This window comes from Oxyura jamaicensis, chromosome 12, assembly GCF_011077185.1.
Source record: "Oxyura jamaicensis isolate SHBP4307 breed ruddy duck chromosome 12, BPBGC_Ojam_1.0, whole genome shotgun sequence".
NCBI lineage: Eukaryota > Metazoa > Chordata > Aves > Anseriformes > Anatidae > Oxyura > Oxyura jamaicensis.
In genome coordinates this window covers 15911751-15939274 of record NC_048904.1, presented here as the reverse complement: position 1 = coordinate 15939274, position 27524 = coordinate 15911751, and the positions used below count along the sequence as shown (strand labels likewise).

The 27524-nt window shown below is 46.6% G+C and overlaps 1 protein-coding gene across 1 annotated transcript; it reads right to left on the bottom strand.

The window, feature by feature from the left end:
• Window positions 1-342: 342 nt before the first annotated feature.
• Window positions 343-22613, bottom strand: LOC118173442 (monocarboxylate transporter 2-like). The gene is made up of 5 exons (XM_035337964.1): window positions 22458-22613; window positions 21883-22142; window positions 8675-8818; window positions 2972-3835; window positions 343-760 (listed from the first exon to the last, which is right to left on the bottom strand). The coding sequence occupies exons 2-5, from the start codon at window positions 22097-22099 to the stop codon at window positions 474-476; spliced, it is 1512 nt and encodes a 503-aa protein (XP_035193855.1). The 5' UTR covers window positions 22100-22142; window positions 22458-22613; the 3' UTR covers window positions 343-473.
• Between the last annotated feature and the right edge of the window lie 4911 nt (window positions 22614-27524).

Below are 27524 nucleotides of genomic sequence, written 5' to 3'. Positions count from 1 at the left end.
AATAAGGACTGTGTAACCTCCTAGGGAAAAAAAATAAAAAATAAAAAAAATAAAGAATTTGCACAGTTTGAATGCTGCTCAAAGTTTAAGCAGTTTAAGTTTCTGCCCTGCACATTGAAACGACCTGGAAGAAGGACTCGTGCAGCATGATGGCCTTGTGTTGCCCTCCTGCATAATGCCACCTCTCTGCATAGAAGTGTAGTACTTGGAGTAAGAGTGGGTTGATGGTAACATTTTTATACAGCCCCTCTGGGAAATGGGAAACATCTGAAGAAAAATGGTTCGGATCCTTTGGTAGGTGAATGGATACTGCACTGTGTGTCCCAGCTTCATTTCTAGTCTTCTCTTAAGACAAAGAAGAGGATGCACATGACAGAGCATAGGGCAAAAATCAAAAACCTAGTGTGATTTCACAGCTAGTGCCAACTTAAGCAACACAGAAGTAATTTCCTGTTCAGCCCATGAGAACAGATTTAAACTTCATTTGTGCCATTCACTTCCTTCTTTAGTCTTTCTTGTTCCTCTCTCAGAGGTTCCAGCTCAGGTCCATCCTGTACAGTATCTTTGTTCAAGTTATTTCTGCCTTCACTTTCTGTCCTTACAGATTTAGGGTCCTCTTCTTTTGCTTTTCTCTTCTCCTTGGCAAGCATACGGTAATTATAGTAATTCATGATGAACAGGAATGTTCCTGCCAGGACCATCACAGCTCCACATTTAATGAACATATATTTATAGTCCCCAAAGGTATCGATAAGTGTTCCTGTAAAAGATACATTAAAAAAAAAAAAAAAAAAAAAAGGAAAGAAAGAAAGAAAAAAAGAGAGACGATGAAGGCAAGGATACTGTGTTTTGAGTTCCTAACTCAACAAACCCTATAAAGGGACACCCTCGTGGCTGTAGGATAAAATAAAACATTCTCTGTACTTCTGATCTCTTCCACAAATGCTCTGATCCTGCAAATACTTCACACATGCTCCACTTTACAGCCTGTGGGTAGTTAACATCGATGTAGGTAACACTACCTAAAATTTGTACAGTAAAATGGAAAGGGACAGAGAATCTACATTGTAAAGTGCAGGCTTTTCAGGCACATCTATTTTTTCTATGAAGGAACTAAGTCCTCTGATCACAGAGTCCACAGACAGTCTTTCAGTTGTCTTCAGTGATCCAGTACAAAAGGACATCCATTCAGCTCAGTAGTCCCGAGGCTGCCAACAAAAGGGGCAGCTTTCGGGAAGAGCTTTGTGAGGTGGCACGTGGCCACTGGGTCTTGTCTCAGACTCCTGACAGAGACCCATCAATTTATTCCACCACGGGTCATTCACCAGCATCAGAAGGGACCCAGCTTTTGGTCATGGCTGCCCTTTCTGCATTTATACCTGTGGTCTGAATATGAAAGGGCGCTGTGTGGAACTGGAAAACATTAGTTCCCGGGAAAGCAAAGATGATGCTGTCAGTGTCAGATAATTTCAATGCCAAGACAAATGTGACAGGTTCCTCTCAAAGGTTAATGCCTCTGCTACGGAGTAACAGAGTAATTGAAGAGAGACGGCTTAATTGAAATGTCACTGTTCTCCATTATGTCAAAATGTAATGCAAATCTTGTTGCGATTATGATCCTGAGCATTAATTCCCATTTACTGGAGTATCATGGACCATTCTTAACATCCCAGATCCTAATTAAAGTAAGACCCACTCCTAACCTGGCCTTCATTGTACAGACAGTCCTCCTTGAAACTGGCCCATCATCCATTACCTCTCTGACTTTTTGGAATATGTTTTCCTCCTTAAAATGAGGGACCTTTAATTACTTCCTGACTGACCCTTAATGTTGAAAAGCTGATGATTAATTATCCCACTATTACACTAACAAGGGATTTTATGGCCACCAAATAGATTTCTTGATCACAGAAAAAATAACTTTTAACTGGTTTTGGTCATTGTTTCTTCCTGAATCATTCCTACATGTCTTCGTACATCATTTTCGATGTACTGTTTTTCATGTTACTGGTGAAACATCAGCCAAATGCTAATTGCAATGTTTTTTCCCTTTCTGCTAATCAGGATGACCTAGAGGTCTCCTAAATAGGTTTCAATGAGAGTTTTAATGAGTAGAGTATTGGAAAATTCAACAGTAGGATAGTCTCGCCTCTTTTCCTTTGAGAATAAGATAAAGTCATAAAACACACGGGGAACAATTTACTTAGTTCATTAAAGCAGAACCCTGCAGTAGGTTATTAAAATGCCAAAGAACCAATAAATTTGCTGCTTATTAAAATAGCGGGGAAAACCCTACAAAATTAATATTACTGATTATTACATAGAACTCTTTTGGCCTCATTAGCAGTCTCTGGTCATTAAGTTAATCTTCCACACAGAAAATTATGTAACTCAGAAAGCGGTCATTTTTAAATTGTATTCTCTTTTGTTTGTCATTAATTAAATAATGAATCTCTAAGAAGCAAGAGGATACAGCTGCTTCTGTCACACTGCATGAGCTACATGGCAATATGAAGAATTGAATGGCTCTGCAAGATGTCATACAGAGTACTAGACAGCTCTCACTTTCAAATCCAGGAAATGGGATTAAACTACTTTCTTTCTGTACCTTCTTCAAATTTATTATGATATTGTCATACTCAAAAGAATTAGCAGAACTTAACTTTATATATCCAAATGCATACAGAACACATAACCTAATTAAATATTTTAGTTGTGATGCACTCTTAAGTGTGACCCGTTTCCAAGCCGGTTATTCTAGCTTGCATACAGGTGAAACACACATTGCAGGAGTGGGAACTGTACATGGACAGGACAGTATCTCTGACTGAGTGAATATCACGTATAAAGTTACTTCATTCACGGCCAAGTCAGATTTTATAAAGACAAATATGGCATTTTCCAGATGTGGTGAACCCCTTGTAGGAAAAGAATTGAGCACGTAGGAAGCAGAGGAAGGAAAGACACTCACCTCCTATAGGTGGTCCCAGCAATATTGTGCAACACTCTGCAATGGTGACCAAGCCAACAGCACTGGTGAACCGGGTAGCTCCCACAAGGTCCATGAGAGTTTCAAAAAGCATGGCACAAACCATGCCAAAAGCCAAGCCAAAAAAGACGGAGTAAATGACGAGCCCCTTGTAGCCTGAAGCCAGGGGGCACAGAAGGTGGCAGGCACCGTTGAAAGCAATGGAGAAGCTGAAAAAGTATTGGATCCGTGGCCTGACCCACTTGCTGTTTGCAATGATGCCAGTGGCCGGTCTGGCAATCATATCCACGATAGCAAGGATTGAAAGGAGGAAAGCAGCTGAATATTCATCAATGCCAATGTGCTTTGCATAGGGTGCCAGAAAAACAATGGGGGCAAAAAAGCCTAGAAACATGAGCACATTTCCAATCAGGTAAATCAAGAAACCTCTGTGCTTAAAAAGGGAAAAATCAAGGTACTTATTGATTTTTTCACAACAGTCCCTTGCTTCTTCTTCTTCTGTTTTTGTCTTCATAGGAATGTTCGTGGAACTGTTCATTTCCATGGCATCCTTAGTGACCTCTTCTTTCAGGACTTCCTTCGCTTCCTCATTTGACTGGGTTTTGGGTGGCCCAATGGGCCTGAAGAGAGCTCCAGCCACACAGCAGTTTAATAAAATTGCCCCAAGAATTAAAAAGCTGCCCCTCCAGCCAAAATTCTCAAAAAGGAACTGGTTGAGAGGAGCCAGGGTGCAAAGCATCACAGGACTCCCTGCCATAGCAAGGCCATTTGCGATGGGTCTTCTCTTTAAAAAGTATTTCCCTATGATTATCACTGATGGCTGGAGGTTGAGAGCAAGGCCAAATCCTGGAACAAAGAAAAATGGTTGAGATACACAAAGAAAGATTTGGGACCAATTATATCCCCAGCTCATTTTTTTAGGCAAATTAGCTGTGAATTGGTTCACTGGTGCCTCTTCAGTATGACAGTCTTTGTGCAAACTTTGCTCAATGTACCACTAAATTTTCATCTGAAGAATGTGGGGAACCAGGCCCCAGAAGGATACCTTTGGTCACAGAACCTTCTGCACTGTAAACCTCTGTTTTGTGCTGTAAACCTCCTGAGCGGCAAACATTACTGCAAAGAGTTTGCTTTGGAATAAATTGAAATTAAACCCTCAACAAATGCTGGCTGGTTTTGGTCAGACAGAGCAGCCTTGAAAGAGGAGAGAATCGATTTTTTAAAAATGACAGCTCCTACTTTGAGGAAGGTTGTTCTGCCTCAAATCACACATGCACAACTTCAGCTGGCACATCCTCCCATGGGTGGTGGGCACCCAGCACTGCTGCCAGGCAGACAGACCTGCACCAAAAGGCGACATCAGCCTTCTGAGGTGCTCCCAGTTTGGAGCTGTGAGCAATTCAGGTCTGATGCAAAAGACTAAGAGGTCTGCAAGCACGCAGCAAAACAGCTACTAGGATGCTAATTAAACAGGACCCTAGAGTGTTTCTTTTAATTAAAATGTATTTTTATTACATTTAGATATATAAATGGTATTATAAATCTGTGCTGCTAGTTCAGCTAACCAGCTTCTTTTGCACAGGTAAAATCTGAAAGAGGAGATACCAAATGCTGTGATGCCATCAGCTTTCTGTTGTTCTGTTTAAGAGCACTAGCATAGAATAATATTTTCAAACATTTCTATGATTTCTAGTATTTCCTTAAAAAGTTAAATTTGCAGAACTCCATCAAAATGACATTTAAAAATCATGCCACATATTTTTCACCCTATCATCTAGGAAAGAATGAGCCACATTAGAACAAAGCAGAAATGTAATCCTTGAAGTGATTATACCAGAGAACATGAATCCTGAAAATAGGGTCACGCAGATTTTTTCTTGTTCATTAGTCTATATAATTAGTTTGTTTAACTGTGCAGTACATAATTAGGCATATTGCTTTACAGAAGAGAATTTAGAAAGGTCAAGGTCCTCAAAATTAATTAAGGAACACTATCATTAGTTGCTGATAGAGTAGAATCGAATTGATGCAGCAGAATTAAACTGATGTTGGATAGCTTAAGTTTGAATGGTTTTACAAAGTTATGATTTTTGCCAAGTCTCAGATTCTCCTTCTTTTTTAATTAGCTGGAAGTTTAAAACATTAAAAATAAATCAAAATGGCAACATTAAAACTAGTCTTGATAGGAGACACATTCTCAGCATGAGTTGTTGGTCCTGGAGAGTCCATACATTTGGTAGGGCCTGTCTTTGGGAAGTACAGCCTGTTCATAATTCACAGGGGGACAGATTCATGCCTGTAAGGAGGGCTAGCCTTAGACTATGTAGCCAAAGCACAGTGTTGTTAGAGAAAACCCCTAACTGCACGTAGAAATGGGAACTATTTTCACCCAAGAAGATGCAGCACACTGAATTACTTTAAATGTGGAGTCTGCTTTAACTCTGCATTTCCCAGGCTGGTAGCTATGTGCAGGAACTGATCCATCATTTTCACAGAATCCTTTTTTGGATCTATCCCATGTCGTGAGAAGGAAAATCAGACTGGATGCCAGCTACCTACTTAACCAATAATCAACTCAAATCTTTATTATGTGAACATTAATTTGCCAGTCAGACAAATTTAATTTAATATTACCTCATGCTCTTCCCATTAATTAAATTTGGAGAGTTTCAAATTGACTGACTGGAATTTCAATTTACTTCAAGCTTTTGGATGGCTTTAGTTGGAAATATTTATATCAATTTTATTCCTGTTTTCTGAAACCATTAGTAGCTTTTCCGTGACTGAAATTATTACACAAATAACCACATTTTCTTACCAAGGATACGACAAAGAGGCCTATCAGTGGTGTTGCATGAACAGAAGCAAGCCTGTGCTGGACAGGGCATCCTCCCCTAGATTAAATTCATTTCCCTCATATTAGAAGGAAATAAGTGGTGCTACAGGAGTGAGAAGTCAGAAGAGTAGCTATTGATCTTGTTTTCCCTTTGTTAGCAAGGGAAGACCCTACCAGGTATTTCAATTCTCAGCTCTAAGAGCTGAGGCAAAGACTCCAGTCTCATTAGTCAATGTGCTTCACCCTAGATCCCTTTTTACTTAATTGTGGCCTAACTGGTGAAGATCGAACTGAACTCTGACCGGTCATTATTGGCTTGCAACTAGCTTTGAAATCTGCTGCTGCTACCTCAGACATGAAGATGTTGTATGCCTGAACATCTACCCTTTAAGGTACCCGGGCTGGCATCCATCCAGGGTGACAGCTTGCACACCCCATTTCTTTTTCTAAGAGCTACAGGGAAACAAATGATGAGCAAGGAAGAGAACCTGGGATATACAGCACGTGCAGGGAAGTGCCTCATGCAACCCACAGCTCGGTGACATCAAGGACAGAGCTGCTTCAGAGCTGCCTCTGACAGTGGAGCTCAGCCCCTGCTCTGCATACAAATAGGAAGAGACATAATTGAGAAAACAAGCGAGATTGCCGTGTCTAATCCCTCTGCTGTAAACAGATACTTCTTGCTCTGCTCCTCTGAAGAGGTTTCTATTAATATGCCACAGGCACAGGACCATGGTGGGGACCTCCTTGCACCAACTGTCTTGTTTTCACCTCCATCCCTAGGCATTACGTGAACACAGTCTTTGGCATCAGTCTAGGAAAGAGGCTGGAAAACTTGTGATGTTCAGTGGCTGCTTTTTAGCAGCAAAAAGCCCCTGCAGAAGGCTCTCTCCTCTCACAGCACTGCTGTCTCAGCCACATGACGAGCAGGCAGCTTCATAATTGCCCTTGAATGCTTCCATGTTAGGCCTGACCAGCAGAAGCACTTCAAGCATAATTAAAGGCATCAAGCATGTTAGCAGGATTACAAGCATCTCCCTCTCTGTGTCAAATTAATGTTCCTTCCCCAGCACACACACCATGCCTGGAAATGATGGGTTATTAGCTAAGACCTCATAGATACAGCCACTGTCATGCAGCATGTAGGAGGGGAAGGCTTCTCCAACAAGAAATGTGCTTTGCTCTGAGGAAACGTTGCAGCATTAAAGACGAGGGGAGGCGAGGATAATTTTGTCCCTGTACCATTGCTGCCACGAGGTTCACATGTGCTCCAAACACAATGCATACTAGCGACTCTCTGGAGTGGGCAGCTGGGACAGGTTTGCAAAGACAGTCAGGGACCAAAAAGATCAGGACCTTCACAAATCTTACTGGGTTTTGGTGCAGAATTCCCTCCAGGAACTTATTTAGACAACACAGTACTTTAGAAAATAGAAGCCAGTGACTTCCCTCAGCATTGTTCCTTGCCTGAGCCCTTCTGCTCACAAAAAAAAATAAAAAAGAAAAAAATAATAATAATAAAAAAAGTATGTTTATAGCAAAGGATTTATGGTTTCTGTGTACTAATCCAGCATTAGCCAACCTGCTAGCTGTTTGTTTAGGAGGGAATGATGCAAGCCCATGCATCAATAAATTTTGAATTGGTTACCATTGGTTATTTTTATTTCTCATCACTTCGTGTCTGGAATCTCTTTCAAGGAATCTGCAAAATTTATGCATCCAGAGGCAACACAGTTTTATCTAGCTACAGTGGCTCTCCTTTGAAAGAGTAAGGTTTAAGAGAAGGACTCCTACTTGGGGATTTATTCACTACTGTGCAGATTTGATAAAGCAATATTGGTGTAGGAGAGCAGGGAGACAAACTTTCTGTCCCAATTTACCTTGATAGTGGCTGGTATTATTGATTTTAAATGTTAGGTTCACACTTTTCTTGCTCAGAAAGTAGCAATACCTAATGTAGCTGCACTGAGACAGGGAACATTCATTAAAAAATACACCTTGCAACCTCAGAAGCCAATTTTGAACTCATTGTGTCATGCTTTCAGGCAGATGTCCGAGCTGCGCTGGAAGAAACATTGGCTGTACCTTAGCCAAAATAATCAAAGAAAAATGCTTGCAATTAAGCATTTATACTCACACAGATGGAGAACTCCAATCTATCTACCTCTAAAAGCAATAACCCAGCACCTGCAGACTTTAAAGATGCTGGACTGAGCCTATGCCTTCTCCTGATAGAGTTTCCAAGATGGAGTTTCATTTTTCACTACAGAGAATTCAAATGATTACTTCAATAAGGAAATATAATATTTTTCTCTATAGGGAGAATACAGCATATTTTCAACCGACTCTAAGTGGTTATTATTTTCAGTTAAAGGACCTCCTTATCTCACAAGGAGGCAAATAAACCAAAGCAACTCCCTGAAAATTCATTTCATATATCTCACAGAGGGAAGGTAACACGTTACATGGGAACACAGCTGTCTTCTTCACAGTCTCACTGGCACCTCAGAGGGCTTGCCCTGCCCATGGCAGAGCACAGTCAGCCTGCGTTTGCTTCAGCAGGAGCCTAGGGCAGGGCTGGCCATCCTCACCATCACTTCTGGCTGACAGCGCTCATCTGCAAAGAGCACATTCGCTGCTGAGCCCCTGCACGCGATGTTCAGCCAGGGACACGGAGCCTAGCAGGGAACAGGCTCTTTGCTAAAGCTCAGCTGGAGCAGTTAACCAGTTAGAGCCCCTGTCCCGACAGCTTTTTATCCCACCGGGTTCCCACTGCCTTTGGCTGAGGATGCCCAACCCATCAGAAGTGAATTTCAGGTGCAAGCCCAAAGGAGATGCTTTCTTCTTACCTGTAATGAAGCCCACGCAGATGTAGAGCTGCAGGATGCTGGTGCAGAAGGCAGCTGAGACCATCCCAATGCCACACAGCAGGCCTCCAAATATCACCACGGGTCGGCTGCCATAGCGGTTTACTAAAATACTGCTGATGGGACCTGGGAAAAGAGTTAGGAAGGGTCCTTGAGGTGGGTATCATCTCACAGAAGGGCATGAGTGTCAGAAAGTAGGGAAAACTCAGCAATATTAGCACCCTTGGGGTGTTGCTGACAGCTTCTAGAGAGACTTCAGGAAGAAAATGGAAAAAAAAAAATAAAGAGAGAAAGATGATCTGCACTCTGTGGGGTTCGCAGCACGTCCTGTGCCACATGGTGGCTGTGTAATTGGTGACAGTCCCTGCCCCCAGGACTTTAGTGTTTCATCAGAGATGGCAAAAAGCAATAGCAGATCAGGTGGACCTCTGATCCCAACGCAGGACCTTCATGGTTTATTAGGATGCTAAACCATATACACACCAAGCATTGGCTCATATTCCGAGGCTGATATCGTGAATTCTGTTGCATTTTTAATGCCTCTACTTAATGCAATTCCGATACTGCTGACCAAGACTGAAACTTGAGCAGAACAACTGTTAATTAATTCTTAATAGCAGCCTATGTGGGTAGAAAGAGTTTGGGATGATGGATGAACTGGTTCAAAAGAACCGGTCTGGTCTTGCATTTATGTAAAGAGGTGGTTCAGGAGAGCACAAAATTATGAAAGAGGGAAATGGGGAAATGGCTTAACAAAGGCTGTGGATACAGAAAGGAAGCATTTAAATCTAAGGAAGTGAAACAAGACAGCAGCTTTGGGAGGAAGAGGAAAGAAAGAATTTTTTGTGTATATTGGTCCCAGTTAGCTGGAGGACCAGTAAAAATCAGAAACATGGAGTAACAGATGTTGGAAGCACTTTGGTAGTTCCAGGTCCCACCTCCTGCTCAGAGCCAATTTTGCAGTTAGATCAGGTTGAGAAGTTAGCAGAGGAAGCAAACTGAGCAGGAAAGACTGGTCTGGAAGTCAAGCTATGAGATGTAAGAAAAAGTTCTGTATTACCCCAAATCCCCTGACCCGAAAATGAGATGGGGATACAAGCAGCATTTAGTGTCTTTCCATACCAGAATATTTCTGCTGCTACTCCCTACTCAGCAGTGGAAATTCAGAGCCTAGTGTGCCTGTTTGTCCTCATTCTTGCCATTATGAATAGCCCACGCTGTCCACACACAGGCTACTGGACATGGTTACTTGAAGCTTAACAGATCCTCTGAGCAGTTTGGCTGTGGGATCTGCCTCACCACAGAGCCAGTCGGTAGAATATTTACCTTTGATTAAAGAAACTTGGCCTGAAATAATACCAGAGCTCTTTCCAGACCCTGCAAAATATGACACACTGGAGCACAGGACCCAAAAACCAATATCCCTTCAGTGTGGCTGACAGCATCCAAAAAAGACCTCATCTGCTAGATTGTACAAGAATGCAATGCAGTAGGTATGACTGTTTTAATCTGGGGAACGAAGCCCAGCACTACTTCTGTAATACACAAAATACTTTCCACTAGATGTCTAAGGTCAGAACACTCATAAATAAAAAGCCCACACAGTCTTAACAACATCCCTGAAGCTGATATGTGAGCTGGTCCCACCGAACGCACCATTCGATTAAAATTTCTGTGAGTATGCAGCTATGCGGAGAGCTTTTCTGCTAATCCTGTAACTGGATTCACACGCATGCATCCTTCCACTGCATGGAGTGCTACAGAATTCAATGAGAAGTTCTGGGGAGATTTAGATGTCAGATCAGCACAGCAGGAGGGGGATGTCCTTCTCCCTGAGCTTCCCCTGGACAGGACCTGGACTTGCAGCATGCTGGAGATGGTCTCAGCGTGCCCTGTAATCCAAGAGATGCAGCTGGAGCTCCTCAGGAAAGGCACCAACACATTCGTCTGCAGCCTAAGGGCACACAACTTGTTTTTCAATTTTCCACATGCCCGCATTGCTCCAGAATCAATCTAATTACTCAGCTACGAAAAAGTGGTTTCAATTACCTTCTCCTGCTGGAAGGGGGCTTTCATGATAGCCCTAAAACTATGGGATGCTGTACCATGGAGCAGAGCACTCAAAGCCTGTAAGACTCCGGATACATCCTGTCTCTGCTCAGACTGGGGGCAGATCCTGGGGAGAGAAGTGCCAGCTGTGGCAACCAAAGCAGAATGCTCCTACATGTCCTACTCTTGCAGCATCCACCTCGAGAAAGGAAATACGGATCCACGTCCCTCCCACTCCATGAGCTGTCATGTTGTCTTCGCCCATAGGTAATGATGGGTTTGGAGCATGACAGCAGACAGTGAGCTGGAAGGTGCTGAAGTTGGGACACACTCTGCTCTGCTTCCTGGCTATGGGGCCATCACAGAGGTGAGGCTGGAAGTGAAAGCAAACACGCGTTTCTCAACCAATGTCTTTGCAAATGCGAGCAAAGGCTGTGCCTCTGCAGCAGCCTCAATGAATACGCAGTGTCCTCAATGATATCTCAGCTTTCCAGCGATCAGTCATTAAGCCATGAGTCTGCAATTGCTCCTTGTTCTTGTCTTCCCCAGCCACAGCAATAGGATCTCTCAGCAACGCTTTGCAGCAGGTCTGTGTGACCTTCCACAAGCAGCCTTCACCTGCTGTCGGGTGTGTTATCAGTTTTACAGGGGGATAATCAGTCCCGTCTGTTTGCCTGTCTGGGTGGGGAGCTGTGGTCTCAGAGGCACCAGCAGCCTGCACTGGGCCGTGCCCACAGGCAATAGAGAATCACTTCAGAAGCAACGTAAGCCTTTCTCCTTCACACCCCAAAACCTTCTAACTTGCTTTGCTAAAGCAGCACAGCATTTGGGATCACAGCACACGTGTGTGACAGCATTGGGGCTCCCTGACCAGCCTCACCCATACAGGGCTGAGGGATGGAGACCCTGAAGATACCGAGTGCAATCAGTGAGAGGAGAAGGCCGGGAGCAGAGCATCTGCACTGACCTTTCCATACAGCAGAGCACCCACAGCAAAGGCCACGACAACCTGCAGGGAAAGCACCGGATGAGAAACCAAACCTCCCTGAGCCGCTGCTCACAGGGCAAAGCTTTTGTAACAGTCCTGAGCAGACTTATGAAAGGCACCGAATCAAATCACAAAATTACTTCCCCAAAATTACTTCCACTTAAGTTATTTGGACCTACAGAAACGTAGAGGCGATTGTCCATGGGCTTTAAGAGCAGCCTTTCAGAAGCTGTCCCATCTCTCAGCAGAAAGTGGAGCACGCGACATGTCACATTGCTCTGCACTCTGCGGCACACAAACCCTGCCAATTTGGGCACGAATCGCAGACATATACACCTTCACGCTGCCCTGATGTCTTCAGTGATCAGTGTCACCCCCGACAGATCCCAGGCACCTCTCCTGCCCTGCCGTGCCACATGCCACCCATAGCGCTTGTCCCGCGGGGAGCCCATCAGCCATCAAACGCCAGATTAAACAGCAGCGTTCTGGGAAGCTTTAGAGAACATGAAATAGCTCAAGTCAAGGAGAGGAATTAAGAACAACAAAGCCAGCGCCACAGTCGTGGGAAATAGGAAACATGATTACTGCTTTGCTTGCAGCTATTGCAAAAATTAAAAGTGTGACAGCCCCTGGAAACACAGAGGAATTGAAAAAGTAGGACCTGTCATTTACTGGTTATGCAGCATGCATGAAAAGAATAAAGATGCAGTGCATTACCACACCGAAAACAATTACAGCAACAGCGTGTGCAGCTTAGATCCCAAGGCACCTTGACTTGCTCGCACCTGCCTGGTCAAACACGCAGGAACCACAGGCTCCCTGGCCTCAAATCCAGACGAAACCACCCCGCCTGCCTGCGAGCTGACGGCAGCAGGAGCAGGAGGCAAGGTGATTTTTGTCTCTTAATTAACAGAGCCAGGCAAGGACAGGGCAGCAGACGTAGCTGGCCAAGTGCTCAGGAAGCTGCCATTCACCTGGCCTGACCTCACAGAGGTTTTGATGAACACTTTCAGAGTTCCTCAAAAGTCATGGTGAGGAGCAAAAGCCAGCTCAGATGTGGAGCGTGTTCCCAGCGTGTGGCCTCATGGGGACCAGCACAGTGTCACCGAGCCAGCAGCATCCCCACAACCTCCCCACCGCAGCAGAAATCCCATGGCCACTTCTAATGGGGAAACTAGAACTAAAATTCAGTCATTCCCTTGCACCTTGCTGCATTACAAGGACAAGGCTGATGAAGTGGGGTTGCCAGCAGCTGGTGCTTCTCTATGGGAAGGGATGGCACTTCCCACCCAGCCAGCCTTAGGAAACAAGGCAGTCCCTTCCACACCCCAGCAAGTGGCTTCCCGATGAACATCCAGCCTCACAGATCACTTATCATCCATTGCAAGGGGATGACACCAGAGATTGGCACAGAAGCATGATGAGTGCTGCTGGCTTCACTCAGAGCTGTGCCTGCAGTTCTGCTCCATGCACTGCTGGGGGACACACGCTCTTCAGGGGAGCTACCATCATCCACTGGAGAAGAAGAAGGAAAGCCAGGTCAGAAGCACCTTATTTTGCACCCTGGACACTTGTGGAGCAGAAAACGGGTGTGCTGCCTGCCATAAAACCCTGCAGCCTGCAGAGCAACATTTTGCACCAGATATGCCCTAAAGATGCTGCTGGGCTCACGGCACTCATGGAACACTGATGTAATTGAAAGCACTATCCTCAGCCCACATAAATCATACTGGTTTAGTGCCTGTCCTGTATAAAGCCTCTCTTTTCTCATACCTATGGCAGCTTTCCATTAGTTGTTAGCTGATACACGGAAGGCCATGTCAAAGCAGCTGATCCTGGTGGCAAGCAGAACACAGCAACTTGCCGGTGGGAAAGCAAGCAAGCCCTGGCTCATTTGTTAGCTTGTCCAATTACTTTTCACCTTGAGTTTTGTGTCTGCAGAAGTGAAAAGGACCCTGAAGAGGAGATTGTAAGACCATAAAGAAAATGCAAAACACCCTGGGCTCTCCCATCCACTCCCCCCCTGAAGCCAGACCATCTTGTCATTTATTCTTTTTGAGCCACTGAACTATGATCTGGGCAGGATGGTAACACAGACGTGGCATTTAACAAGAAATATCAATCCAGACTGGCTTAAACTCCTGCAAGTATGACAGTGCTCAAAAAATAGACACCTGAATTGCTTTTCTGTTTTTCTCAGTAAGCCTTATGAATTTTTTATGAGCTGCAAAACTTCCAGTGTTGGTGAAAAACACCAATGTATTTTTAACATGGGCTCTATTTAAAGCATTCTTCTCTCCCATACCTCTGACCACCACATCTATATCCCTTATTTGTCTGGCTTGTGTTTTTTTCTTTTTTTCTTTTTTCTTTTTTTTTTAACTTAACCTAATACTAACAGAAATGAATTTCCCCGTAGTCGGCAGAACCTGGCCTGGCTGAATTTCTGTTGAAATATTTCTGTGCAGGGCTCAGGCAGCCCCACACCCCAGAGGCCTCCTTGCAACGTGGACTTATTGCAGATTTCACAAGGCTGACCTTCTGACCGTGTAAAGTGGCACAGAGCCACTGCAAACACCATACATACTTCTGCTGCTAGGAGCAGTCAATGGCCGTGCAGATGATAAAACAGAAATGCTTTAAAGCAGCCCATGGTGTTGAGCCCCAGCGGTGGTGGGTTTGGGATCACCACTGTCCCCAGCGCTGGGCTGCAGGCACAGCTCAGCTTCTCCCAGATTCCTGTGGTGACAGGAGCTGTCGCTGTGCAGAGACACCAGAAGAACTGCCCAGATAGTTCTTAGTCTCCAAACTGCTGTAAAAACACAGATAAAGCTCCGGAGCTCGGCCGGACAGGACTGGAGCTGACTATATGGAGTCGCTGGGGACGTGAGGAGGAGCTGGGAGGAAAGAGGGAAAATCATTTGTCCTAATAAAACAAGGTCTGTTATTACGCTGGTAGTAAAACAACAAGAGGAGCAGGCCTGTGATTTCCTCAGTAATAATCTCATTCCCTCGGTGGAATAACAACACTGCTGTTGGCCTCGTAATTCACCCAGCAGGGCACCACCCCTGGTGGCAGAGCAGCCTCCTCGTTACGCAGGCAATGAAAGAAGTGCCCCTGCGTTATTAACGTGCTGCCAGCACACACCAGCGACCAGGCCTGGGGGTCAGCATTAGCAATCAGCACCCACTAATGATGCATGGCCCCAGAAAGCACAGGGCACTGTCACAAAGCTGGGGGAAAGGGATGGGAAGGGTAAAAACTTGCAGCTTTTTGGGTCTTGTGCCTTGCTAGAGAAGTCCAAGGTCCAGGACACCTGGAGGGCTCATGCTGCTAAGTGTTTGTCACCAAGGCCTGCTCCAGACTTCTTGAGAAGACTTGCTGGCACCTGGTAATGATACAGTCCATTATTAGTCTCAGCTTTTGGGTTCAGATGGTTTGTTTTGGACGGGCAGTGGTTGAGGAACACCCCTCACTTCCCCAGACAGTGCAGCTGCAGAGAGGACAACCACAGGCACTGGGGCTGGAGGACAAAGGACAGGAAACAAGCGCCCCAAGTGACAGTCATGGTGTCACAGAGCCCTCAGCCAGTCCCCAAAGGGCAGCTTCAAAACACCTGTCTGCCCCCCAAAATGTCCTGATGCCTTCTGTTACTATTGCTTTGCATTGCAATTTACTGGTTTTGAATGAGGCCTAAGTCCAACATATGCCATAGCAGCTCCCATAGCTAGCAAGTCACTGGAAGCTGCCTCTTGCCCCCTTGTGGGTGAGAAAAACGCCCCGTACATTAAAGGGGGTGATGGCATTGCTTGCAGAGCTGGAGCAAATGCTGCAGAGCAGGACCATTGCAGCACAACCCCTGTGAGATGCAAGAGCCAGGCATGGGGGAGCCTGCCTGGACACAAGCTCCTCGGTCATCAGGCTGGTCAGTTCCTGCTCCGCGGTGCTGGGTCTCCCAGGCATGGGCACCACAGCCAGCTGAGAAGCCTGTGGGGATGATAACCTGGGGCACAAACCAAGCTGCAGCAGCCTCCCCTGCCAGACATGGCCTTGGAAAGTCAGGGGACCTGACCTCCCATCACACATACATGCATTTGCCACAGAAGCATCTTGAAGTTAAGAAAAAATAATAGGAAAACAAGGCAGGCAAGACCTAAGCTTCAGAGAGACAAAGTGTCCTCATCCTTATCCAGCAATCTTATCTGATCAGTGCCTCGGCATTTCAATTTCCAGACTGCACAACTGAAGCGTACGGAGGAGCCTCAGGCCAAAAGCTCCAAAACTGGGGCAGGAGCCAAGGTCCCTCGTGTCACTTCATATTTAGGCAATTAAATAACTCTCCTGCGAGGGGACAGTGTGGCAAGTACCGAGCACATGGCTGCTTGTGCTTCCCCAGGCTGCTGGCTTGGATCTCAGCAGCCCCCAGCAGCTCACCTGCAGCAGGTCCCGACTTCACATTATTAATTTTTTTTTTTCCTCATAACTTTTTTTGCTTTTGCTTTGGCAGGACCACAGTCTTTCATCCCTTCCGTCTTGAAGCCCAGCTACAGATCTGTTCCTCCATAGCTAAAACACTTATTCCTTGAGATCAGCAGCCCTTGGTTAGCATCCTTTACAACCTTCTCTACAGGCAAACAGCCCCTGTCTGGGCGTGTTCTCCAAGGGCTTTGTCCACCTCCTAGAAACCCTACACATTTTGACCAAGAGAGCTTTTATGCTGGAGAGCCACCCAGGGGCAGAATAACTGCAGTGCTGCAGGGCAGGTTGGCATGAACGTCCTCGCACCCCTTCCTGCAGCAGCACACACACACACACTGTCCTCCCCGGGGCAAGAATCCTTCACGTGTGTGTATTTTACTTTTTGGAGGGGATTGAAACTTCTCCTGGGCTTAATACCTGCATGTGAAGCATTAACAACTCCCCATCCAAAATCCTTTGCTTTCTTCTTCCTCGTTCTTATTAATCTCTGTTTTTATTAAGTCTATCACATCTCTATTACTCCTGCTTGGTGACCTTGCTAGTTCCAATGAAGGGCAAAATGATAAAGCTTTGTGACCAAGTCCACGAACACAGAAATATTTCACCCGAACCTATAGCTATTATCGTTCTTAAGTAGAACAGGGCTATTTAAAAAAATAAAAAATATAAGCACATACGTGGTGACCTTGCAGGGCTTGAGTGCTCTCTGAGAGCCAGGAGAAGTATATGAACCCGCAGTGCCATCCATTACAGAAATCAAATCATTCTTCACCCGGTTTCCTTAACAAAACCCATGCTGATAAAGGTGCTGCTACACCAGGGAGCGCCTCGGTGTGGGAAGATGCCTTGTTTCAATGACATGGGGAGCATCACTGACTCTTGGTGGGACTCCAAGAGGTGGCCACAGCAAGCAAAGGAGGCATCCAGCACCACGCTGCTGAGCTGTGCTTCTGCCAGAAGCACCTGGGCTTGGTCCCCAGCCCTGTCCACCTCAGGTAATGCTGCAGCAGGATGCCAGATAGACCTCGTGGAGTCCTTCTTCCAGCCTACACAGAAACCCAGGCTGACACGTGCATGTCCAGGCAAATCCTAGTGAAAGCCCTATTTGAATTTTTTGGTGGAACCAATGCTGTAAGCACATAACTGGGGAGCGCCGATGCGTGATACTTTACTGTCAATGCTGTCAACGGCACCGAGCTTTGGGCAGGACACACAGAAAACCACCTGGCTCCACCAGTCAGGGCACCTCCTGCCCATCAGGACCCTGTCTGCACCAAAGCCAGCTTGCAGAGAGCTTGCACATCCCACGGGCTGGCCTCAGCTCTGTCACCATTTGCTTCTTGTCCTTGGAAGAACACCTCCTCTCCTGTGCCTCAGTTTCCCCTGTTGGTGCTGTGGTTAGCCTCAGAGCTATTTGCAAGTGCTTGGGATGGGTGGGGAGAGCTGGGTGAGGTCTTCTGGAGGCAGAGCGGGTTTCAGTGGGGTTCGGTCCAGACCAGAAGAGAGCATACACTGTTTTGATTAAGTTAAGAACTGCGGAATCAAACTCATTATTAATATAGCTTTATGCCACTGCATGTTGTAAGGTCCTTTCTAAACCTGTCACTGCAATTTATCATGCCAGCAACGTAATAAAATACGGCTATAAAATTTTGGATTAAATGTTCAAGGTCAGCGGTCGACTTTCAACTTCCCAATCTTTTCCTTGCTGCTTTAGCTGATGCTCGATTAAGCAGTTACAAGCTCTGTGAGAAGGTTTCTTTGGAGAAAAGACTCAGTTATTGGGCATCTCCAGAATTAAAATTTCAGATATTTCATCCAGTTTCAAAACAATAAATAATAAATAACAAGAGCAATAAACACCGGCTGGCTTTGGGATAAGGTTTTTACTTCAGAAACACTCTCGGTTTTGTTGTATTTGCTAAAGGTGGCTCTCTGTCTCTTTGTAAAATAGGCAGAAGGCAATTCCCTAAATCTGGATACATAAGAACAGCAACGGGGAGATCTGGAGTGCATCACAGGATATGGTGAGACCAAGACAAAGACTCCAGTGCACTCCATGCAGAACAAGAACAGTTCTCATGCATGTTTTTGGTTTTGTTTTTGTATATTAAGGGACAAAAGAAGCAGCATAGATTTACATCTACAAACTCTATACGAACACAGAGACAAGACTCAGCTGCACGGCAATAGCAAAAATAAATAAATAAATAAATGTGATTCTTCAACATGAGAATAAAATGTCAGATGTCTCCCACGCTAGCCCAGCTACCCAAGCTTACCAGCTGAAATGACTGCGTCAGGATCTGGTCTCCAAGTTTCACTCAGCTGACTTCTGCTCTTCCATTACAACGACAAAAAGATCATTTTGGCCACAAAGAGTTATCATTAAAAAATAAAATCAAATTGAAAATGCAAGTATTGTCCCAGGTATTAAATTATTCTCTCTGTTCCGGCCTGTGTGCCAGAAAGCAGCCTCAGTGCTCTACCAGCTAACAAAAGGCATTTCTCCTGCCTGCTCTCCTCACCACCTTACAGGAGGCTGTAAGAGCTACAAGAACATTGCTGCTGTGACATTAGTAGCATTGGAATTTTTTATTTTTAACATGTCTGGCTGTTTCCCCCAATGCTGGATAGGGTGACTAAATCACCACCAAATCAGTGTCGCTTATTTTTTTCCTTTCCTGGGGGCTCCTCAGCCTGCTGCTTTCCTGGGGAAGTGGTAATCCCTGGGAACCCGTCGGTGGCCTGGGCTGAAATGTGTCACCCCAAAGATGGGACAGGGCAGCTCTGCCTGCCCCAGTGAGCCTTCCCTCTGCACCAGGCTCTGGTTCCACTCCACCACCCCTCCGCATGGGGCGAGCCTTCACCCCATGCAAGAAAAGAGTGAAGACATTGCAAAACGGAAATCCTTTATCAGACTGACAGAGTTTCACCCTGGGGGACTTGGGCAGAGAACAGCAATGTTCCCTTCTGCTCCTTGCCCAGAGGTTTGCTCTCCGCAGACAAAAACGTGCTGCGGCTGAACGCGAGCGCTGGGGAGAGGCACAAGTGCCCTGCCATAAAGTCCAGGCTGTCCGCTTTACTGCACACTAATCTGTTTTACTGCCTGTGTTAGAGGGCCAGGATTGCTTTCTGCAACCTCGTTCGGATTAAGAAACTGGGGGATAAGACACATTAAAACTTCTGCAATATATATTGCCGGAGCTGCGGCTGGTGTAAAACAGCTTCCTAGGGGAACGGAACCAAAAGTGGAGGGCAGAAATGGTCTCGGCTCCTGATTTTCGGTCTTAGTCTGAAAAATTGGTGTTTCTCTGGTGCTACAAGCCACAGCCTTGGGTGGTCACTGTGAATCTGTGTCCATGCTGTCCCAGTCAGCCGAGCTGCTCCTCTGAGGATCTGGGTGACTTCACACGAGCGTTTTCTGAAGATGAGCTCCGTTTGCACTATTTATTAAATGCAAGCATAAGCTCTGTTTACAGTAAGCAGCACAGCCTACAAACAAGTCCCCACACCAGAAAGCATGCCAAGGAAGTGAGGGACTGCTTCCTGAGGATGTTTGCAAACAAAAGCTGTTATCAGCCAGGGCATCAGACCCTCCAAAGGCACGCTGCCAAGGCGCTGGTGGCAGGGGACAGAGGAGCCGAGCGAGCCGGTGGTGCCAGGAGAGCTGGCAGACGGCTCTGGCACATGGCGGTCTGCAGAGAGGATATTATTTGGGGGGATGCTCCATCAGGGTCTCCCCCCTGCCCCGCAGCAGAGCAGGGCTTCCCACAGCATCAATCGGTGATGGTGTCCACACCGAGAGGTGGCTGCTGCAAGCTGGCCTTCAGCCCCAGGTAACACCTACCTGAGATTTTGTTCAATTGCAGTACCGGCCACAAAATGTACAGCAGCCTCCATACATTCACATACTTTTGTACCAGAAATTACTCATCTCTCTCTGACTTCTAAACCATGCAGCTTCCCAGACCCTCCCCTGTAGGCAGCTGAACACACCACAGGCATGGGCTGGCTGCTGCTCCTTTTTCCCCTCCCTGACTGCCTCAGAAGCATTCCACATCACAGCAAACCCAAACTGAAACCAGCTAATCGGGCTGAAATGTACCACCAGCCCTGTAAAGCAGGGCTTAAGTAATACCTAAATGAGCAGCACTCTTTTTGCCTGCCTCCCACTGCAGCGTTTCTCTCTGCCCCCCATTCCCCAGGAATTCACTTGCCATCAGCTCCTGCTCAGCCCATACAGAGCCTGACTGCTCGCTTTTCACTGCTGGCTGCTTATTTATATTGTCAAGGCTGAAGCAAAAATGTTTTTCTCTGCATTTAATAACAAGCCCCGGTGGAAATATACACCAGAGCCTCAGCTTGGGCTCAGCATCCTGTCAAGGTGTCCTGGGACAGCAGCACCGACTCCAGCAGGGGATTTGCCTTTCTGAACTGCTGCCGCATTTGTGGGTTCTCGGATGGGAATTTAGCCCTTACTGTCAGTGGGACCAAGTCTTCGCACCGGGTGGATCACAGTAGGTTCTGATTCAAGAATCACTTCCACTTTGCAAACCTTCACAGTACAAAGCATCATTACCGTCATTACCAACTGCACTCTCTAAAAAGAACTACAGCACATTACTAAGGAAATCAAAAATCCCTTTTTAGAAACAAAGAATATTTTCAGAATTTATTTAAGAGCCAGGACAAATATTGATGAAGTTTCCTGCAATTACAGAGCACGGTTCCTGTCTACCTGCACTTGCAGATTTAATCAAAGGCAGACTGAGCTTTTCATTGAGTCATTAGTGTGCTATCAAAATGATTTAAAAAAAGAACAAAGTTATATGCACTGCTTTACAAGTGATAAGAATGATTGACCCTGGTGATTTCATCGCTGTAATTACAACCTGCCACAACAAACCAGCAGCTGCTTCAGCTACAGCTCTACTCTGTGCTCACCCCTGGCTGCGCCCCAGGCCCAGCTGTTTCACAGCTCTCCGGGCTGTTTTAGTGATGCCCATGGAAAGATTCCGAGGTTATCTGACTTCCGAACAGCAGACATCCCTCGGCCATGCTTTGCTGGCAGTTCTGAAGGCAGGAGAGCAGCCAGGAGGCTGCTGAGATGGCGCCCAGGAGGCAGAAGCCCCTGGGACAGCCCAGGGCTGGGGACAGGGCACAGCACTGGGGCATGCCACGAAGCTCAGCCGCTGTTGCTGAGGATGCTGAGGATGCTGTACACTTTTATAGAGGTTTGCACGTGGCTCCGTGCCCATTGCATTGAAGTGGATCTCATTTTGAAAAGTGACAAAAGTGTTGCAAACCGAGCTGGAAATGTTGGGGATGTCAGCACTGAGCAGGTCACAGACCACATTTCTGACGGTATTTGGAGTCCCCACATGCCCAAAAGGCACAGAAAATGAAATTTTGGTAAGCACCAGGCTGGTTTGAGAATCCCAGCTGGCACCAGTTTACTTCCAAAAAACACCCCTTCCAAAAACACTCTGCATATGGACACGTTTCCCTGAACGAAGTTGGAAATAGGATAGGATCAGAAGATAAACCTGCTGATAAAGCAGCTCAGAAGGACACTGTCGCCTTCCCTGTACACTGCCCTGGAAAGGAGATTTCTGACTAATTTCTGCTGCTCAGCAAACCCACCCTGGCAGCCTGGGCAGGCTTACTCACCTGCACCGTACGTGGTGGCCAGCATGATGGAGGAGACCCACGCGATCTCGCTATAGGACGTGTCAAAGAAACCCTGGATCTCTTTGAAGAAGATGGCTATGCCTTTGGGGAAGGCGTAGGCAAAGCCGATAGAAATGAAAGCACCAAAGACCACGACCCAGCCCCAGCCACCATCCAGGGGGCCGGGGGCTGGCCCTGCATTAGCAGGGGACGGCATGGCCGGGGGACGTGAGCGGGCGCCCAGTGCTCCTCGGGAAGCCCTGCAAAATAAAAGTGCAAACGGGCAGCGTCAGTGCTGGCATCACTGCCCCAGGCTGCGACCACAGCATCGCCCCCGCGCAGCTTCGGGCTGTTGATTAATTTTTAGTGTCCCCTCTGCAGCGTCGCCGCTTATCACGAAGAACATCGGTAGTGCCACTGGGGCGGACAGCGCTGGAAACACCCCGTGGACGTGGCTATGATTAAAAACGCCAGCTCCAACCTGGTGCAGCCCCCACCCACCACCCCAGGACACCCCCCCCCAGGACAGCCCCAGCCACGCGTGGGTCCCCGCACCTGCACACAGCAGCACCCACCTGTGGGATCGCGGCACTGAGCCCCTCCGGGCAGGGCGATCCTGCACCGCCCCACGCAGGACAGCCCCACACGGGACCCGCCCCGCACAGCCAGCAGACCAAGCCCCCTCTAAGTTTACCTGCTTTTCCCTTTTTCCACCTTTTTTTTTTTTTTCTCTCACTACCCTACAACACCGAGCACTGGCACCCAACCAGCCCACGGGGGTTAATTAAATATCCACAGTCATTTAAATGGAAATTAGGATTTTTTCCTGTTTCTACCAGCTCTCTTCCCTCCTGCCGCCCCGTACCCACACCACTACATCGCGGCAGATTTGGGCAGATGTAAGGCCACTGGCTACCCTCCCTGATTCACTGTATATTCTACTTTTTCTGCTGAAGTCTTTTTGGGGAGATATTAGTACTGTTTGCTCTTGCTAGAAAGTTACAGCTTTGCTGCCAGCCTTGTGTCTTGCTCAGCCGTGCCTCCTCCTGCCTCAGGTAACTGCGGGTCTCGGAGGAATTCGTGCACGAGCCCTCTCAGCCCCTCTGTACAAATCTGGATGGTTATGGCAGGTGAGCACCAGTGCCCTGCCACCTCCCGCTCTGCCTTCAGCCTCGGAGAGGGAGACCTCCGTCCCCCGGTGTGTAACCACGAAGGCTGGGGTATGATCTGGGCAGATTTTGTGTGCCCGCCTGGGCTTCCCCAAGGACACGGGGAGACGGAGCTTGCTGATGCCGCATGGCGCTCCTTCTCACTTCAGCACCACAAATTGCTAAATCTAAAATAACAAGATTTTAACTCCGTTACCACTCTCGGTTCAGGTGCAAACATTCCAATCTGTAAAGAAACGAGAAGGGTTTCCCCTCCTCCCTGCTTCCATCCTCCCTCCAACGCTCCCCAGAAATTTCCCATGTTACCAGAAATCCCATTTTTCTCCATAGGCAATTAGACAATAACGGCGAGGGGGAAGGAATCGGTGCCTTGCTCAGTAATTTGCCCAGTGCAGTTAATCTACAGCTTTGAAGATCTTACAACACGTCAGTAAGATGTTTTATTACTACTATTTCTTTATTCCTATAAAACTGAGTAAACTTAAAAGAGGAGGAGACCTTGACTCGCGGGTGCAGGGCCACAGCACAATGAGCTGGCAAATTTTGTCCTGGTGCAGCCCGGAGCCACTTTATGAGCTGCAGGCACCCTTACAGCAAGCTTTTAAAATGCAGTCCTGAAAATACAAATTCTGCCATTGCAGGGCACGATGGAAGTCTCCCCAGTATAAAAATCCCTGTCTGCAGCTGAACAAGGCGATGGTGAAGGGGCTGCAATGGTTTTCTCCCATTTTCCTACAGAGGGTTTGGAACTCCTATAGTTTTTCTAATCAAGTTTTAGTGGTTGGCTTCTGTCATCTGCCAAAAACGAAAAAACGTCAGCACATATAAACAACCACACCCAAGAAAGAAAGAAGAAAGCAGAGAAGAAAGGCACATCCTTAGCACTGTGCAGGGGGTGCAGTGCTGGTGGGAACCCCCTGGAGCAGAGGCATGCAGGATCAGGTACAACGCTGCAAATGGGAGAGTTTCCTTCTGCAGAAATGTTAAATTTGGTGTAATCTAAAGAATTTTCTCCGCAGCAAACAGTGGCATGTCACCCTCTGGGTAAATATTAACCCAAACTGGTTGCAAACACAAAAGGGGAGAAGAAACCAGTTGCAGCAGGAGCTATTGGGGGGACAAATGAATTCTAAAGACATCTGAAAACCATCTGCACAGGTGTTGCCACTCTGACAAGATGCTCACAAGGAAAACATGACCATCTGAGGGCAGAGGGAGGGTTTCTTCCAATAAAAAGCCTGACAGCAGAAATCCTGGGCTTGCTAGATCAAAAAGGACTTGCTAGCAATGTGGGGAGATGTGGGGCAGCTGCCTCTGTGCGTGCCCCCCTTGTGGGAAGGAGCACAGCCCCGCTCACCCATCCATGGCAATCAGATGCTTCCTGGAGGGCAGGATTTTTAATTTGTTGGCAAGCAGCAAGAAAATTAATTAAAATTGCAAAATACCTTTTCAATAAACTCATTTCCCTATCACAGTGCTCCATGTAAATAAATGACTGCTATTGTTTCCCCAGCGCTAAGCTCCAGGGGCAAGAAGAGGGGAAAAGGGGCTGGGGGCAGGTCAGAGGCCGAACTTGCTCTTTTCTCCCCTCAAAAATGTCCGTCTTCCACTCAGCAAAGCTTTCCATGGTAGTCCCCGTAGATACTTTACATCTGGATTTTTATAAGCAAACATCCTTCATTTATTGAAGCCTAAGGCTTGATAAATAAGATTCTTTAAAATGAAAGGACACAAAAATAAGAGGACAAAAATAGAAGTGACTAGTCTTGGCGGTCTGAGTGATTTCCTTTTACCAAAAATAAATAATAATAATAAATAAATAAATAAATAAATAATAAAAAAAAAAGGTCTCCCCTGAGAATGGAAAGCATTTATTTTTATTCTCAGTGGGCCACTCTGGTATTAGGAAAGAATTTTATCTGAAGCCTTCTGCACACAGCGTTTTATTGCAGCTGAAGGTAGGAGCTACAGCTCTGTAACCCCAGCAGTGTTTTTCCTTCACCGAGCCTTTGAAAGTCAATTAAAGGCTTTACAAATTGCTTCCACATTAAGAAAAAGAAAGAAATAAAATAAATCTGTCCCTAGCTCTGCTGCATCGCAACAGCATTGGGTAAAGCGAGCAGCTAAAGATAAATGGCACCTCTTTCAAATGTCTGCAGTACTCCTTGCCACAGCGTGGCCGTGTTTCTCAAAATATTTTCTCATTTTCTATTTTCTCATAAATTGCATCAGCAGCAAATTCCAATCCACAGCTGAAGCTGAAATAACTTCTCAATTTATGAATGAGATTATAAGCAGTTTTGTCCACAAAACCTAAGGGCCATGCTCAGTGACCCCGGATGCAATACCGGTACTTTTGCAATCTGTCTTAGGAAAGAGATAGCTCAGCCCTCCGAAAATAGGCACGTGCATTTTCATAATAATCTTCTTTTTTGGAGGGATCAGTCCATACTAATATATTGGGAAAAGGTTTGAATTTAGCAAAATTCTCTGCTGTGGGCCCCAGTCAGATGCAGCGACAAAATTCAAGCCTGGGGACAGATGAGTGCTTCCCTGCCAGGTAAGCACAGGCTGACACAACACATTCCTCAAAGTCTAGCCACCAGACCTCCAGCATTCAGGGATTTACTGCTAATAATGTCGTGCTCAAGGTATGAATTAAAGGGAACCTCCCTCTGCCCAGCGGTTCCCAGGCAGGGATGCAGCAGCACCACGGCCAGTCCCTGTCCCTTGGCTATGGGTATTTTGAGGACAGCTTTGAATCCCAGGCTGCCTCTCTGGGATGGTGTGAGATGTTCGGCTATCTGTGGGCACAGTCCCCAGCCCCACACGTCCCTGCACCCAGCAGTGGGGTGACACCATGTGGGGATGAAGGATTTCTGCGCTGCTGGAGGCTGCCGAGGCGGCTGGCAGAGCCTCACACCTCTGATTTGCACCCAGTGGTGTTTTACAAGGGGTCCAAGGGAGGTCAAAATGGAAAGTTATGAAACGTCAAACTTGTTTTTTTGCTAAGCCAGGGTATTAATAGCACTGCAGAGGCCAGGCGGGCAGAGGAATTCAAACACCAGGGAAACCCTTGAATGGCTCCAGCTCTGCATCGTGCCATCCAGCCGGCCAGGTACGTGAAACACCGCTGCTGGAAGCGCTGGTTTCCCTGAGACCAAAACACAAAGCCAGCAGCGGTGCCACTTCTTCTGCTTTTCCCCTGGTACAGGGGTTTAATCAGTAGCCCAAACAGGAACAGTTGTGTTGGTAAGAAGATGGCTACAATTAATTTAAATCTAATAATTTGAATGTTTTCACTTGGGAATTAAAGCAAATTATTCCTTTGCTATTGCATCTTCATCTCATTTACATCTTAATCCCAGTAGGGCCCTGCTCTGTTATATTTGGAAAATGACTGCATAGGAAGGGAAAAACAACCGAGCTGAAGGACCCAAAGACACACAGAGAGTTCAGCTATTAACTTGAATGGCAGATGTCTGGCTACGCCAAGCCCTGACTGGCCCAAAATTAGCACAGATACTGTGTTTTTCCCAAATATCACCAAAAGCCAAGTGGGTGGCGTTTCAAATTGTGCACACAAACATGGGCAAACAAACAGCTGGGGTGGAAGGTCGTGTTGGAGGTGCAATTACACTTTACCCGGAGCAGCACGTCACTCTCATTTGTACTGAAAGCAACAGGGATTCACCAAAGGACATGGTGTGCAGCGGGATCCTCTGCGCTGCCACCCGCAGCTCTCCAGTCCTGGGCTCAAGCTTTGTCTTCCTCGCTGCAAGGTTTCACCACAGGCTAACGAGTTCATACCTCTTTGCTCAAGGTAAATCAGGTGGAGAAGACCTGCAGTTTAGACTGTAAAAACCCCAGTGCATTGTGGCTGCAGGGTTCAAAGACATCCAGCCCCTCCACAATCAGCTTCTCCAAGGCATGGCCCTAAGTATCTGTGGCATAGCAGGGGCCAGAAGACCACCGCTGCTTCCAGCCCACCTCGGGTCTTTAGCAACAGGACAGAAGGGCAAGTAACCCTTCAACAAGGTGGAGAGCTTTAGATCTCATTAAATCCTCCTGGTGTTTGGGAGATGAGAGATTTTACAGGGGCACCAAAAAGAGCAGCTCCCTCTCCAAAACAGCAGAAAGCTGGCACTGTGCAGTGCTGCCCGAGTCGGAACTGAGGGCCAGGAGCTCCTCAGCTTGGGCACAGAGGGAGACCGCACTGGTCTGCAGGTAGTCTCTGGGACACCATTGTTTGCAGGTCATAGTACTCTAAGCTGTTACATAACAAAGGTATTTTCCCCCCAGAGTTAAGCCTCCCTCAGCCAAGTATTCAAGGCCTTAGAGTCAGTTAAACCTACAGAAAAATCGTCCCAAAGAGGCAGCTGGAACTTAGCGTTGTGTTTTGTTGTTGTTGTTCCAGCAAAGAAAATTGTTGTGTTGAGTGACTGCAACTGCTTGAGGGTTCCTGCTCTTCCA